At 36.7% G+C, this 14,143-nt stretch overlaps 3 protein-coding genes across 5 annotated transcripts; 1 reads left to right on the top strand and 2 right to left on the bottom strand.

The window, feature by feature from the left end:
- The first annotated feature begins 234 nt into the window (after window positions 1-234).
- LOC119072550 (eukaryotic translation initiation factor 3 subunit H) lies at window positions 235-1,661 on the top strand. The gene is made up of 3 exons (XM_037177786.1): window positions 235-379; window positions 577-1,257; window positions 1,342-1,661. The coding sequence occupies exons 1-3, from the start codon at window positions 302-304 to the stop codon at window positions 1,591-1,593; spliced, it is 1,011 nt and encodes a 336-aa protein (XP_037033681.1). The 5' UTR covers window positions 235-301; the 3' UTR covers window positions 1,594-1,661.
- A 2,847-nt stretch (window positions 1,662-4,508) lies between these two features.
- Window positions 4,509-10,915, bottom strand: LOC119072551 (ankyrin repeat domain-containing protein 39). 3 transcript variants are annotated; one of them, XR_005086881.1, is made up of 5 exons: window positions 10,659-10,886; window positions 10,091-10,184; window positions 7,316-8,259; window positions 5,133-5,336; window positions 4,509-5,068 (listed from the first exon to the last, which is right to left on the bottom strand). XR_005086881.1 is itself a non-coding variant. In XM_037177788.1 (4 exons), exons 2-4 carry the CDS (start codon window positions 7,416-7,418, stop codon window positions 4,869-4,871), a joined length of 507 nt encoding a protein of 168 aa, XP_037033683.1. In that variant the 5' UTR covers window positions 7,419-8,259; window positions 10,659-10,915; the 3' UTR covers window positions 4,509-4,868. The 3 variants fall into 3 exon arrangements, 1 of the variants encoding a protein (XP_037033683.1); XR_005086880.1 differs by lacking the exon at window positions 4,509-5,068 and adding an exon at window positions 8,561-8,664 and having other exon boundaries at window positions 5,177-5,336; window positions 10,659-10,892; XM_037177788.1 differs by lacking the exon at window positions 10,091-10,184 and having other exon boundaries at window positions 10,659-10,915.
- On the bottom strand, window positions 4,842-7,973 carry LOC119072552. The gene is made up of 3 exons (XM_037177789.1): window positions 7,316-7,973; window positions 5,133-5,336; window positions 4,842-5,068 (listed from the first exon to the last, which is right to left on the bottom strand). The coding sequence occupies exon 1, from the start codon at window positions 7,941-7,943 to the stop codon at window positions 7,635-7,637; it is 309 nt and encodes a 102-aa protein (XP_037033684.1). The 5' UTR covers window positions 7,944-7,973; the 3' UTR covers window positions 4,842-5,068; window positions 5,133-5,336; window positions 7,316-7,634.
- Window positions 10,916-14,143: the final 3,228 nt, after the last annotated feature.

Below are 14,143 nucleotides of genomic sequence, written 5' to 3'. Positions count from 1 at the left end.
AATATTCACAATATAGGTCCAAATACCTATATAAAGCTCAATGTGAGTTTTGTAAAATATTTCGTCAAACTACAAAATCGAGAGAGTGATATCCTTGATTCATTTTGTGCGAAAACATTCAAAATTCGTTCTCTAAAGAACTGATTACCATTCTTTTCCAGTAGATGGCTGTGGTGACTTTATGAAAGTGGTCGACAAAGCTGACATCTCTTATTTGTGGCAACGGCTCGACATGATTAAATCAATTGTTGCCAACATAACCAGCATCGCCACAATACATATTCTTTCTATCAAGTGAAAAATGGCTCACCGCGGTGGTAATTCTCGTCGTAATCAAGATATCGACACTACGATCACTTCTGTGCAATGTGATGGACTGGTAAGTGTGTCGTACAATCCGTAGAAACTTCCACCACAAAAATTGGCACGGAAAATTCATCGAAAATTCGATAAATTGCTTCCAATTTATGTGCACTGTCTGCATGTCATACACCGCTCCTTAGAATGTGTTTGACGTTTAACCTCACGTTTTCAGTCAATTAATGACACATTTTGCCAATTGCTTTCGTTCAACAGGCCGTTATGAAGATGGTCAAACATTGCCATGAAGAATCGCTTAGTAATATGGATGTAGCTCAAGGAGCACTTTTGGGATTGGTTGTTGACAAACGTTTGGAGATCACCAACTGTTTCCCATTTCCGAAAATTCCCGACGAAACAATGGACGAAGAAGAATACCAATTGGCTATGATGCGTCGTCTCCGACGTGTCAATGTGGATCATTTCCATGTCGGCTGGTACCAGAGTTCTGATGTTGGAAATTTCTTGTCACTGCCGCTGTTGGAGTCTCAATACCATTACCAAACCAGCATTGAAGAGTCTGTGGTGGTCATTTATGACACCCAAAAGTCGGCCCGTGGTTTTTTGACGCTGAAAGCGTATCGATTAACGCCTCAGGCGATAGCCATGTACAAGGAGGGAGACTTTACACCGGATGCACTGAGACAGTTGAAGATCAGTTACGAGAGTCTGTTTGTTGAGGTGCCGATTGTCATTAGAAACTCAGCCCTAACGAATATCATGATGTCCGAGCTGTCGGAAATGGTTCCCGAAGAAGATGGCACTCATTTTCTTGATCTGGGCACCGCGTCAGTGTTGGAGAATCATTTGAGATGTTTGATGGAACGCGTTGACGAACTGAATCAAGAAGCCACTAAATTCAATAAATACCAACAAATGGTCAATCGTCAAGAACAGGTAAAAGCAGCTTGATGGCTGGAACCACCAGCTCTGATCCAGTGATACTCAAACCCGATTTTTTTCTTCTTTCATTTTCAACAGGAGAAACATCGAATGCTGGCCAAACATGTGCAAGAAAATGACATGCGCAAGAACAGAGGCGAAGAACCACTGCCGGAAGAGGATGTCACAAAAGCATTCCGTCCGATCCCAGTTCCGCCAAGATTGAATTCGATGATCGTTTCCGGACAAATCAACACGTATTCTCAACATATTTCGCAGTTTTGCTCACAATCGCTGGCTAAGCTGTACATTACCCAAGCTCTTCAAAAAGCTAAGGAAAATCGAAATTAATTTTGTAGACGCAACTGTTCGTGTTTCTTGTGGATGAATGTGATGAATAAAAGCTGGCATTCAAAAGGACTCGGAAAGTGTTTTCAGTGTTGTTGTCCATACGACCAACAGAATGTTGAGAACTGATCCACAAAAGTATGTCGGTCGTTGCAATCGTTATGCTAACGGTGGTAAGTACATTCCTTTAATGAAATTGTTAGCGTCCCAGTAGGACTGGCCAATGCAGAATACAAACGAGGAAAGAGCCATGTGCCATTGTGAGAAACGTTGGAATTCAATAGAGATCAGCGGATCTACTGGTCTTAGGCCTAACCCCTATCACTTCTATTTCTATGAACAAAACGGGCATTTCAACCTAAGTTCTTAGCACAGTCGCGATTAATGTTCAACGACAACTAACTAATTGACTGCTCTTTTATGTCCGACTTTCGACTCTGCACACTTCAAGAAGTAAATCTTTCATTCTAATGCTTCAGCTTCACTCCAATCGTTAGAAGGTGCGATCTCCGAATTTGTGGTGATAGCTCAGAAATAAAGGAAAAACTTGACAGATTGTTCGACTTACAGGCTGAATCTAGAATTACATTTGTTAAAGGAAATTTATGTGAGAAGGGTAGTACTCACAAAAATTTCGTTTAACAAATGAGAATCTAGATTCAGTCTGTCAGAGCGATGCTCTAGACAATATTGAGGTATCGTGCACGCTATCGTTTCATAACAAATATCAGTTTTGGCCACATAGAATCTGAAGTAACTTTTTGTTTAATAGCAAGCGCTGGATCAAAAAGTCACAAGTTAATTAAAGGGTTTTTTTTCGGGATGATTTATTGCATGTGTAGAATTGGACTAAGTTGACACGAATGTTGTTTTGACAATTTTAATTAACTCTACGAACCCACTTTGTGTCTAAGCTTATGGATGTGCTATTAAGAGTTTTTATACAGTTTCGGAGTTTTCAGATAGTTTAGGAAGTTTTCAGAAAATTTTGGAGTTATGCTAGAGTTTAGTAGTTTACATAGAGGTTAGGAGCTTAGATAATTTTCAGAAAGTTTAGGAGTCTTCACATAGTTTAGGAGTTTTTAGAGAGATAGTAGTGGTTTACAGAAAGTTTAAGAGCTTAGGTAATTTTCAGAAAGTTTAGGAGTTTTTAGAGCGTATTGGAGTTTACAGAGAGTTTAGGAGTTTTTAGTAAGTGTTGAAGTTTACAGAGAGTTTAGGAGCTGTTGGAGTTTCCAGAGAGGTTAGGAGCGTAGATAATTTTCAGAAAGTTTAGGAGTCTTCACACAGTTTAGGAGTTTTTAGAAAGATAGTAGTGGTTTACAGAAAGTTTAAGAGCTTAGGTAATTTTCAGAAAGTTTAGGAGTTTTTAGAGCGTGTTGGAGTTTACAAAGAGTTTAGGAGTTTTTAGAAAGTGTTGAAGTTTACAGAGTGTTTAGGAGCTGTTGGAGTTTCCAGAGAGGTTAGGAGCGTAGATAATTTTCAGAAAGTTTAGGAGTCTTCACATAGTTTAGGAGTTTTTAGAGAGATAGTAGTGGTTTACAGAGAGTTTAAGAGCTTAGGTAATTTTCAGAAAGTTTAGGAGTTTTTAGAGCGTGTTGGAGTTTACAGAGAGTTTAGGAGTTTTTAGAAAGTGTTGAAGTTTACAGAGAGTTTAGGAGCTGTTGGAGTTTCCAGAGAGGTTAGGAGCGTAGATAATTTTCAGAAAGTTTAGGAGTCTTCACATAGTTTAGGAGTTTTTAGAGAGATAGTAGTGGTTTACAGAGAGTTTAAGAGCTTAGGTAATTTTCAGAAAGTTTAGGAGTTTTTAGAGCGTGTTGGAGTTTACAGAGAGTTTAGGAGTTTTTAGAAAGTGTTGAAGTTTACAGAGAGTTTAGGAGCTGTTGGAGTTTCCATAGAGGTTAGAAGCGTAGATAATTTTCAGAAAGTTTAGGAGTCTTCACAGAGTTTAGGAGTTTTTAGAGAGATAGTAGTGGTTTACAGAAAGTTTAAGAGCTTAGGTAATTTTCAGAAAGCTTAGGAGTTTTTAGAGCGTATTGGAGTTTACAGAGAGTTTAGGAGTTTTTAGTAAGTGTTGAAGTTTACAGAGAGTTTAGGAGCTGTTGGAGTTTACAGAGATTTTAGGAGCTTAGATAATTTTCAGAAAGTTTTGGAGTTTTCAGAGAATTTGGGAGTTTTTAGAGAGATAGTAGTGGTTTACAGAGAGTTTAAGAGCTTAGGTAATTTTCAGAAAGTTTATAAGTTTTTAGATAGTGTTGGAGTTTACAGAGAGTTTAGGAGCCTAGGTAATTTTCAGAACGTTTACGAGTTTTCAGATAGTTTAAGAGTTTTTAGATGAAGTGGGAGTTTACAGAGAGTTTCGGAACTTAGGTAATTTTCAGAACGTTTGGTAATTTTCAGATAGTTTCGGAGTTTTTAGATGAAGTGGTAGTTTACAGAGAGTTTAGGAGCTTAGGTAATTTTCAGAACGTTTAGGAGTTTTTAGAGAGTTTCTGAGTTTTTAGATGGAGTGGGAGTTTACAGAGAGTTTAGGAGCTTAGATAATTTTCATAACGTTTACGAGTTTTCAGATGGTTTAAGAGTTTTTAGATGGAGTGGGAGTTTACAGTGAGTTTAGGAGCTTGGGTAATTTTCAGAACGTTTAGGAGTTTTTAGAGAGTTTCGGAGTTTTTAGATGGAGTGGGAGTTTACAGAGAGTTTAGCTTAGGTAATTTTCGGAACGTTTAGGAGTTTTTAGAGAGTTTCGGAGTTCTTAGATGGAGTGGAAGTTTTCAGAGAGTTTAGGAACTTAAGTAATTTTCAGATAGTTTAGGAGTTTTTAGAGAGTTTAGGTTTTCAAGTGAGAATTAAAATTCCAGAATTTTTTGGAATTTTATTTCTAGATTTTTGGGTTGCGTTGTCCACAAATAAAATCCATATTTCGTTGCATAATTTTTATTTTTTACATCTAATGACAACACCAAATAAAACTAGAGAAGTTTGCACAGTTTGTAAAGAGTTTCGTGATAAACACCTAACGATTACAAGAATATATTTTTCTTATGCTTACTTCGGCTCTGTGATGCCATCAATGATATTACAATATAATCTCAAAATTTTCAAAAATTTAATTTTCTATGACTCGAACATAAAGGTTATACTCGAAGAGGAAACGTAATAATTTATTCAATGATTTCAAAAACCAAATTATTACGCATGAACATCGACGGTATAATAATTTTTATAAATTGAAATTAGAAATAAACCTGGCAAACTGAGTCTGCTGACTAAATTAAAATTTACTTTCCGTTAACATCTAATGGTGTCTGCCCCCTATTATTCAAACATTTTTCAAGATTCTTATCACTTTTAATCAATAATTCAACAATATTACTATGTCCATTTTGACCCGCCCGATGTGCCGCCGTATTTCCATCACTATCTTGAACCGTAACGTTGGCTCGGTGGCTCAGCAAAAGCTTAACCACGTCCAAGTGACCTAAGAATAAATACCACTTGAATCAGTAAATTGAACAAAAATTGAATTGAAATTAAAAGCTTACCCATCATTGCAGCTCGTTGAAGTGGAGTTACACCACCCTTTGTTTCTGCATTAACATTTGCGTTTGCTTCAATTAATAGTTGACAGGCCGTGATGTTATTGTTACGAGCTGCATAATGTAGGGCAGTGTAGCCAGTTTCATCTTGATTGTTTGTATGTTCTCGGTTTATTAGTTCTTTTAAGCGGGCAATGTCGTTGTATAAAGCTATGGAAAAATATTGATTCTGGTAAATTCAAGGTGGTTTCAGTTCTACTCAGTATAATTGAATGAAATAAGCAGGGAGTCCTAGGGTTGCTAGGAAATCAATTTTAGACAACAAAACCGATCTTTGCATAAGAATTCGTTTTAATTATTAAGGCAGCGAGCATAATTGTCAAGGCAATAGTTGCAATAAGTGGAAACTCAGACATGTTTTCCAGATATAGGGATAGGGAGGAGAGAGTTTTAAATATGTGAACGATCTAGACCCGATAAAAATGCCAATGGATTGAAAAAATGCTGATTTTAACTTTTCACAGACGGAAAGCATGTCAACAATTCCACTATCGAATCTATTACTTCGTTTGACGTAAGTATTTTTCGCGAAATCTTTTACTTCATTTTTTTAACATTCGTTATCGACAACAGATTATAGCCGTCTTCGTTCGTAACAAGTTAATTCAATCACTAGGGTTCAGGCTGGTTCTGGCGACTATCTGTTTCGTTTACAGAGTTCTCACGACTTAGGAAGGCTCCTAAAATTAGGAATTTTAGGAAATTTTAACGGTAATTTTAGGAGAATTTTAGGAGATTTGATAAAGGTTGTATAAGTAATTTCCGGAGGAATTTTTGCAGCCTCAAGATCTTTCTGTTTCTCATACACTTCGTAAAATAATAAAAGTGTTTCAGAAAATTAATATGTTCAATTAGGGGTGTGCGATGGATATAGGATCGAGACAGGCACAAAAAATTGTTATCATCCCTAGATGTCAAAAACTCGATTTTCTCAATTGAACCATTTTGCCTCAATTTTAGCCCAACAAACACTCACGAAACAAACATTTCTCACATGATTTTCAAAAACTTTTTTGTTCTGGATAGCCTACAACATTCGCAAGAATTTAAGCTCACTTGAGCAAAGATCGAATTATTTTCTTGATAGAATTTCCGAATTTTCAAGTTTAAAATCCACTCAATTTTTCATAGTCGGCAAACTTTGACGACTCACCAAAAATACCTTCTCGACAAACTTCGCCTGGATTTAATTTTTTCTTGTAGCACTGGACTCCAATTAGTAGAATAAGACTAATGCAGCTAACAAAGATCTCATAGAAGGTTTTTGGTAGAAGTCGAAGTAGGTGGAAGACCTAAAACTAAAAAATTTAGCTTCTATGATTTGTCTCAAGTTGTAAATGAATTTTTAAAATTTACGCCAGTCTCGATCCTTTCTCCATCGTACACCCCTAATTGACAAAAAGTTTTTTTTTTATCAAAGCATCGTTTTCCTTATGTAGTTCAATAATTGAAACTTTTATGGTTTACACTTTTTTGACGCCAGTTAAGACCAGCAACTTGGTATTTATCAGTTGTTTCTTGTCGACTGGACCCTTCTTTCAAGTTAACAAGATTCACCATAATTTTGGTCGAAGTGCGACGATAGTCGCATCTACTAACAAACTGAGATCCTCGAGAATATATTTGTTTTCGCTAAATCCACGTTCAGGATCGCTGTTTGCATGACTCAAAGAAAGGACTGTTTTCAAATTCATTGCAGCGTAATTAAAAAATTTACATGTTTTTCAGTTTTATTAAAACAATTCTTTGATAGTGTGGGCTATTTTTAGGAATTTTAGGAGTTTTAGAAGATTTTAGGAGATTTTAGGAGGATTTGGTCCATTTTAGGAATTTTATGAATTTTAGGAGGAGTGGGAACTCTGCGTTTATATTTTCCGCTTTTCTAGCCTTCGCAGAACGACTGTCTTTATAGAAAAATCTCAGAAAACCTGAAAAAAGGGATCGATTGATTCAGAAGCGTAACATATCGCGATGTTTATTTGGTGTCTTGCTGCGAATTGGTGGATTGAATTTTCAAACATACAAAGACAAATCAAAAAGATGTTCGAAGCTTAAAACGCTAAGGCTAAGTACTAAAAAATCTAAGGTACGCGCGTACAGGGTAGATATAAAAAATGATATAAACTCACCAGCAGACCAAATTCCTCGATCAAAATCCATTTCAGTTAACGACTGGGCGGCGACACTTGATTTACATTTGCAGACACCATTCTCATGTTTATGTTCACTCATTTTTTTTTTAGATTTTATTTTAGTTTTTACAAGAGCTTTTTAACAAATTGCGTTAGAAGAATACGAAATGCTGATTTTAGTTTAAAAAATAATAATGACTAAGAAATCCAACGCAATTAGAAACCGGAAAAATTAATTTTACGATAAAAAAAGAAAACGAAAAAAATTTTAGTCCAGAAAGCCACTTAACATTTGCAAATTATCGACAACGGAACTTTAAACTTCGCGTGCCAATGTCCATATAACTTCTGTTTCACCAGTCGAACAAACCACTTTATAGCCCAACTGACCCAACGAATTAATAACAGCCATTGGGCTGCCCTTGATCGATACTCCGTTCACGATTCCAATCGATGTGTTAGAAAATCGTTTCGCCAATGCAGCCGCTTCGTCGCGATCTAATCCAAATACTGATGAGTCGGTAGCATGTAATGATCCCTTGACAGCAACATATAAATACGTTCCTTCAACTGGAGGCACAGCCACTGTGACAACATTTTGATGTGGTGGTGCCGTGTCAGCCATTGGACTCGATTTTAATTTCACTTTGTTTGTAAATTTAATTTAATTTTTGGGTTTTTTGTTTCGATAAAATTTAGTTGCGGTAAAATAATGTCTGTATGTTCGCGCCGTACTATTGCACTGTTCACGCGTCACTCTTATTTTTCGATGTGGCTAACGCTTCTCGACCAACATTCGAAATGTTATCACGATCAACTAATGACGCTGAGTCGGGGCTGAATTGCTGACCGGGAAAATCTCTTCGCATCGTCCACATGTACTCGTTGTAGTCCTGTTTCACTGGCGTTGATGAGGATGCAACGACACTATAGCCGAGTAACTGTGTGAATATAGGGCGGATCAAATTAGCATTTACGAATTGGTCGAATTGGAGAGTGAAATGTTTCTTGAATACGAAATCGATTACAGTTGGTGTTTACAGGAAGTTGTGTGAGAGTGTGGCAACAAATAAAATGGTAAAACCAGCAACATAAAACGTAAAAATTAAAACAATTCTTTTGTATAAAGTGTGGCATGCATATAACGTCCAATTGGGTTTCTAAGTTTATAAAGTGCGATAACTTTTAGCGTCTGTGTTAACCAAACATCAAGCCACGACTTATAATCAAGCTCAAACAAACCTCGAGAGCTGTCAGAATAACGCAGGGATGTTGGAGGTAGGCTATTGTTGACTCATCACTATATCCACCTGACGGAAATCGGGCCAGCTGTTCAATGTCAGAGGCTACAAATTGTTCATTTTAATCGCTAGTTTAACCGTATTCACTCAAAACAATGATACTGGTCTGTCTTCAGACGAACCGAGGCCATGCAAATTTTACAAAAGTCTTTACCGTTAGCTTAAAACGTTAAATCAATAGAACTCGATTCGTAATGGAAAATTAGGGAATAGGCTACTTCGCCGAATGGAACGCACTCACTAGCCGTGGGGTAAACAACCATTTGACTGAGTGGGTGCGAAGCAACAGAGATATATCAAAATATATGTCATGCTGTTTCTTCGCACTCACGTAGTCAAATGGTTGTTTACCCCACGGCTAGTGAGTGCGTTCCATTCGGCGAAGTAGCCTATTGTTACCTAAAAGGCTACTTTGAACGATCCTTCAGAAATCCCTTTGCACTCAAATCCTCAAACTCTTTGAAAATTCCGAGGGTTGAAGACCCAGGGCCGAAAAAAGAGCACTTTTATCCAGAACGTCACGAAGTCATCGGGAAAGTCAATGAAAGTCACGAAAAATCCAGTAATGTCACATAAAGTAGTGGAAACGGAAAGTTACGAAAAAGTCACGGAAAGTAACGAAAAATCACGGTTACTTTCCGTGGAATCACGGAAAGTAACGAAAAGTAACAGAAAGTCACTGAAAGTGATGTCACGGAAAGTGACGTCACGGAAAGTCAATAAGAAGTCACGAACTTATGAACATTCGACGATATTCAGATAATCCCGGATCCTATCGGAAAATCCTCAAAAAAACTTTGAAATTTTAAGAAAATCGTGGAAAGTTTTTGAAAATCTAAAGAAAATCTTTTTGTACTCAAAATAGACGATTATCTTCCCCTCGGCTAAAACGTGCATATCAGTACTCATAAAGCTACCAAATGACATAAAAAAAGAATTATTGCAAGCCTTCCCGGGCTTAATAAGTTGTCGGGCATGGAACATTCTCCTTCTTTGGCTTAGCTGATCGTGTGGTTATTGTAACATGTAAAGCAGATTAGAACAAAGAGAATTTGACATGTTGCCTATTACTACACACTAAAATACAAAAAAGTACGACGACCCCCCATCATAAATCGCAAAACATGTCGTGTCAAGAAAAATCAAATTTTGACGAGGTCATACAACCTGTCGTGATGGTTAAAAATAAAATGGAGAATTTTTATTTGCCGAAGTCGCTCAATACTATAGGTAGAATGTCCATCACGACCACTTGCAAACCTGTATACAGTCTTTACAGACTGTCAGTGTACTTTTTCAATGATGAAATCTACCCTATTTCGATCGAATGAAACCTTACAAACACAAAATCGACAAATATGTTGAACTATATGTTACCATATATATATATAAACATAACCTACAGGTCGCGTCGCTACGGTGAAAACCACCTGTCAGAAAAAAACATTTTTTCTTCTTCACACAAATGTACCTCTGAGTCCTGAAACAAGCACTCGCCAAGGATATTTTGAGCTATATGAAGCTAGATTACCACGAATCAAGACGTATGGCATTGGAATAATTTCCTAAAAAAGAATATGCGACAGGGATTAGATGGTTGATAAATTTAGGAGAAGGTGCACGAAAAATACAAATGAATTGAAGGTGTAGTATAATACAGGTGCAAAGCAATGTTAAAACCATAAAAGTCGTAAAGAAATTTTCTTGTCGTCTAATGTCTAGTCATTAAAATTAGGCAAAATTGTGGGCGCGTATTTAACATACTAGATTGTATTATGATGACCTTGAGGGGACGGTATAAAGATTTACAATCGTAATAAATATGTAACTTAAACGTCGAAAACGTACTTATGTGTTACAAATAAACATAACAAAAATCGATAAATGGTTGGATGTCATGTAAATATGAATTTAAGGATGAATAATCATGGTGTACATAAATTTGAATGACATCAACCGACGACCGACCAACAATTTTCTACGCGTATTTTAAAACAAAAGATTTTGTTAGTAGCAATTGAATTTTATGCAGCACATACCTGTTATCTTACTTTGGTGTTTGCCAATCAGTCAATACTCTGACCGACTCAATTTTTAGGAAATTAATTTTCGATTACCTCAAAGCACTGCACTGCGAAGAAACGGTTTGAAATTGAAATTGAAGGAGTTTTACGTAATAAATCGGTTTCCAAATACTGAAAACAATAAACTTTTATTGCTGGACGATGTCTGAGAAAATTGTGACAGCCTTTTCAATTGTATAAAAATATTACACATACACTGTGTATACAACACTCATCCGCTCCGGAAGCATGCGCATTTGAAACGATAAATTTGCACCGAGAACTTGTTCACTTATAAAAGTGTAGAATATTTTAAAATATCGTGCAGAATTCTCAGTTGGGGATGATTAGGCGACTCGGGATTTGCTTTCATATTTTTAAGCTACAGGTCAGACATGACATGAGAGCCGAACATTTTTTTGAAAGCTGTTTCACACAAACCTATATTTTTTACACCGTGCAAGGCGGCTTAAGTTACAAATCAGCCAAAAAAAAACCCTTAAAGGGTAAATGTGACGCAAGTCCTTGTGTCTACTTATAAAATAACTGATATCGCCGAGGGTGACGCATTGTGCGCCGTACGCAAAAGTTTCATCAACAAAAATTGACCCAAAAAATTTGTGAAAGAAAATTTTACAAAAATAAATTTGCGTCACAAGTGGCAGATGATTCGGTTTTCTTCCGTTTAAATTCGTTCAGTGCATTTTAAAACCATTTTCCTAATATGTTCCTCAACAAGTACTTGCGTCACATTTACCCTTTAAGGGTTTTTGGGCTGATATCACCACTTTTGTAAGTAAGTCTTTTCGACAACATCAAAAAACCTTATGGAAGTTTTAGAGAAATCAATCTAGAAATCAATTTTGGAAAACTTAACCTATATCGAAAATAACCCAAATCCATCGAAAAATCCGATGGAAGTTCCAAAGGAATCATCTGTTATCCCAAAATTTAGAAACCAGCCTTGAAAAACCTCACTAATATCGAAAATAACCCAAATCCATCAAAAGATCCGGTGGAAGTTACGTAGTGCCAGAGGAATCATCTGTCATCCCAAAATTTAGGAACCAACCTTGGAACACCTTACTCATGTCGAAAATAACGCAAATCCATCAAAAAATCCAATGGAAGTTAGGTATTGCTAGAGGAATCATCTGTCATCCCAAAATTTAGGAACAAACCTTGGAACACCTCACTCATGTCAAAAATAACCCAAATCTGTCAAAAAAACCGATGGAAGTTAGGAAGTGCTAGAGGAATCATCTCTCATCCCAAATTTTAGGAACCATCCTAGCGGAAGTTAATACCTAATGATTCACGCAATTTCCAACAAGAAAAACATCCCACAACATTACATACCATTCACCACATTACCATCCATTTCATGAAACAAAATATGCAACACACACACATACAAATTGGCTTTTATATGGCATTTGTATGTAGACTTTGGGGAGTTCCAGCTCCCAAGATATGAGAATTTTCCAACTTTTAAAAATTCCATTCTTATTTTTGGGTCATTATTAGGCTATACCCAAAATTTCAGGAAAATCTATAGAAACGTTTAGGAGTTGCTGGATCCACTTTTCCATAGGAACTAAGTAACTAACCAATTAACGTAGTTACCTGAAAAAACGAAATTTTGCTTATTTTCATACAAAAATCAATATTTCGAAGTTCAATATCTCGGCCAATTTTGAAGCTGCAGTAACGTGTGATAGCTCGTTGAACTCGTATGGATTCCTAGATTCCAGATATCTTTGTAGGCCATTGGAGCCAAGGGGGAGAAGTCAAAAAGTTTCTGTAAATATGCTCTGCCGTCCCCAATTTTTTTTTTTTAAACATTTTTGGTAGTGGACCTGCGTCACGCCCGCTTACTAACGTGCGGGCATGATATCATTACTGAATTGCATAAAAGCAAATTACAATTTACTTAGGTAAAGTCGGCACAATAACATCCCAAATATGGAATTTTCCATAATCCTTGAACGTTTGACGTACAGTTTCGATGTCAGAAACTTACTTTAGCTACGCGATTCATTTCTGATAAAATTAATGCGTAAAATTTTGGGTTTCTTCCAAGACCGTTCAAAATGTCAATCGTCATCCACACAACCTCACTTTGAAGTTTTAACGAACAAATTTGTTTAAGTTGCGGTTATGTGGATGACGGTCGCTTGTTTTCGGCCTGTCAAAATTCGTTTTGAAAGAAACCTATGGTCCGTTGCCAATTCGCAACGTTAAAAATATCAAATGTCCTGTTTTCTAGCAGAACCTTGGTCTGTAGTAGTTAAAATATTAATCATTTTTTGTAAATAAAAATAAACTGCTTGACAGTCCCCTCTTTCCTGAGTAGAATCTGAGGTAGAATCATCATAACTCAACAATCCAAAAATTTACTGCACTAGCTTTCTATGAGAGGTTCAGGTATGTCTTAGCCATAGCTTCAACGGCGTCCCTAACGTCTCATATGATAAAGTTTTTAACTTTAGTCCTTGGGTAATGAGTGTTTCGTGTGAGATTTGTTGTAGCAAGACGAGGCCGAGGTTGGAAATTTTCCTTTTTTATCTTAAGTTCTTTACGCGTTTCAACCCTCTTAAACCACGGCTATAGTTGCGAACTGTGTAGATTTGTGGCTATTGCTGTTTTCACAGTAAAATGTATGTTAAAACTAATGGATATGAGAAGTTACAGACTCGATAATAATACTGAATTACTGATGTTATGTGACGTAGCATTTTCGTACGTCATGTATTAAACTTCATGAGAACACGACGAAATTCAGGCTAGGCCGAGGTGTAAGACAGGGTGACACAATCTCAACGAAACTGTTCACATCAGTCCTGGAGAGTGTTTTCAAGAAATTAGACTGGAGCAAAAAGGGAATTGACATAAAAGGAGAATTCCTTAGTCATCTCCGTTTCGCAGATGACATTGTCCTAGTCGCACTAAATCTATACCAAGCACAAGTCATGTTAGAAGAGTTAAATGAAGAGGCTAACAAAGTTGGTCTCAAGATGAACTTATCTAAAACGAAAATCATGACAAACATTGACGACGACAGACAAATAAAAATTGGAGATACAGTTATTGAAAGAGTCGATAGCTATGTATACCTTGGTCACAAACTGAAATTAGGTCTAGACAACCAAACTGCAGAAATCAAGCGTAGAATTGGTCTTGGATGGGCAGCTTTCGGGAAACTCAGCCTGATTTTCAAAAGCAAAATGAATAATAGTCTAAAACGGAAAGTTTTCGATAGGTGTGTCCTTCCAGTGTTGACATATGGAGCAGAAACGTTAACATTAACCAAAGCATCTGAAAATAAGTTGAGAGTGGCACAAAGAGCCATGGAACGAAGTATGCTTGGAATTACACTCAGAGACAAAATGACAAACCAATGGATTCGCCAACAAACAAAAGTCGTTGATGTCATGGAAAGAATTGCGTCTCTAAAGTGG

This window comes from Bradysia coprophila (genome assembly GCF_014529535.1).
Source record: "Bradysia coprophila strain Holo2 chromosome IV unlocalized genomic scaffold, BU_Bcop_v1 contig_84, whole genome shotgun sequence".
Lineage (NCBI taxonomy): Eukaryota > Metazoa > Arthropoda > Insecta > Diptera > Sciaridae > Bradysia > Bradysia coprophila.
The sequence above is the reverse complement of the archived record's forward strand: the minus strand, read 5'-3'. Positions and strand labels throughout refer to the sequence as shown.

Bases quoted from the DNA above. Each gene is read 5' to 3' on its own strand.
- LOC119072550 (XM_037177786.1), top strand. From the start codon at position 302: ATGGCTCACCGCGGTGGTAATTCTCGTCGTAATCAAGATATCGACACT. The intron at 380-576 runs GTAAGTGTGTCG...TTCGTTCAACAG, and splicing joins CTGTGCAATGTGATGGACTG to GCCGTTATGAAGATGGTCAA. The intron at 1,258-1,341 runs GTAAAAGCAGCT...CATTTTCAACAG, and splicing joins TGGTCAATCGTCAAGAACAG to GAGAAACATCGAATGCTGGC.
- LOC119072551 (XM_037177788.1), bottom strand. From the start codon at position 7,418: ATGAGTGAACATAAACATGAGAATGGTGTCTGCAAATGTAAATCAAGT. The intron at 5,337-7,315 runs GTGAGTTTATAT...ATTTTTCCATAG, and splicing joins TCGAGGAATTTGGTCTGCTG to CTTTATACAACGACATTGCC. The intron at 5,069-5,132 runs GTAAGCTTTTAA...ATTTATTCTTAG, and splicing joins TCAACGAGCTGCAATGATGG to GTCACTTGGACGTGGTTAAG.
- LOC119072552 (XM_037177789.1), bottom strand. From the start codon at position 7,943: ATGGCTGACACGGCACCACCACATCAAAATGTTGTCACAGTGGCTGTG.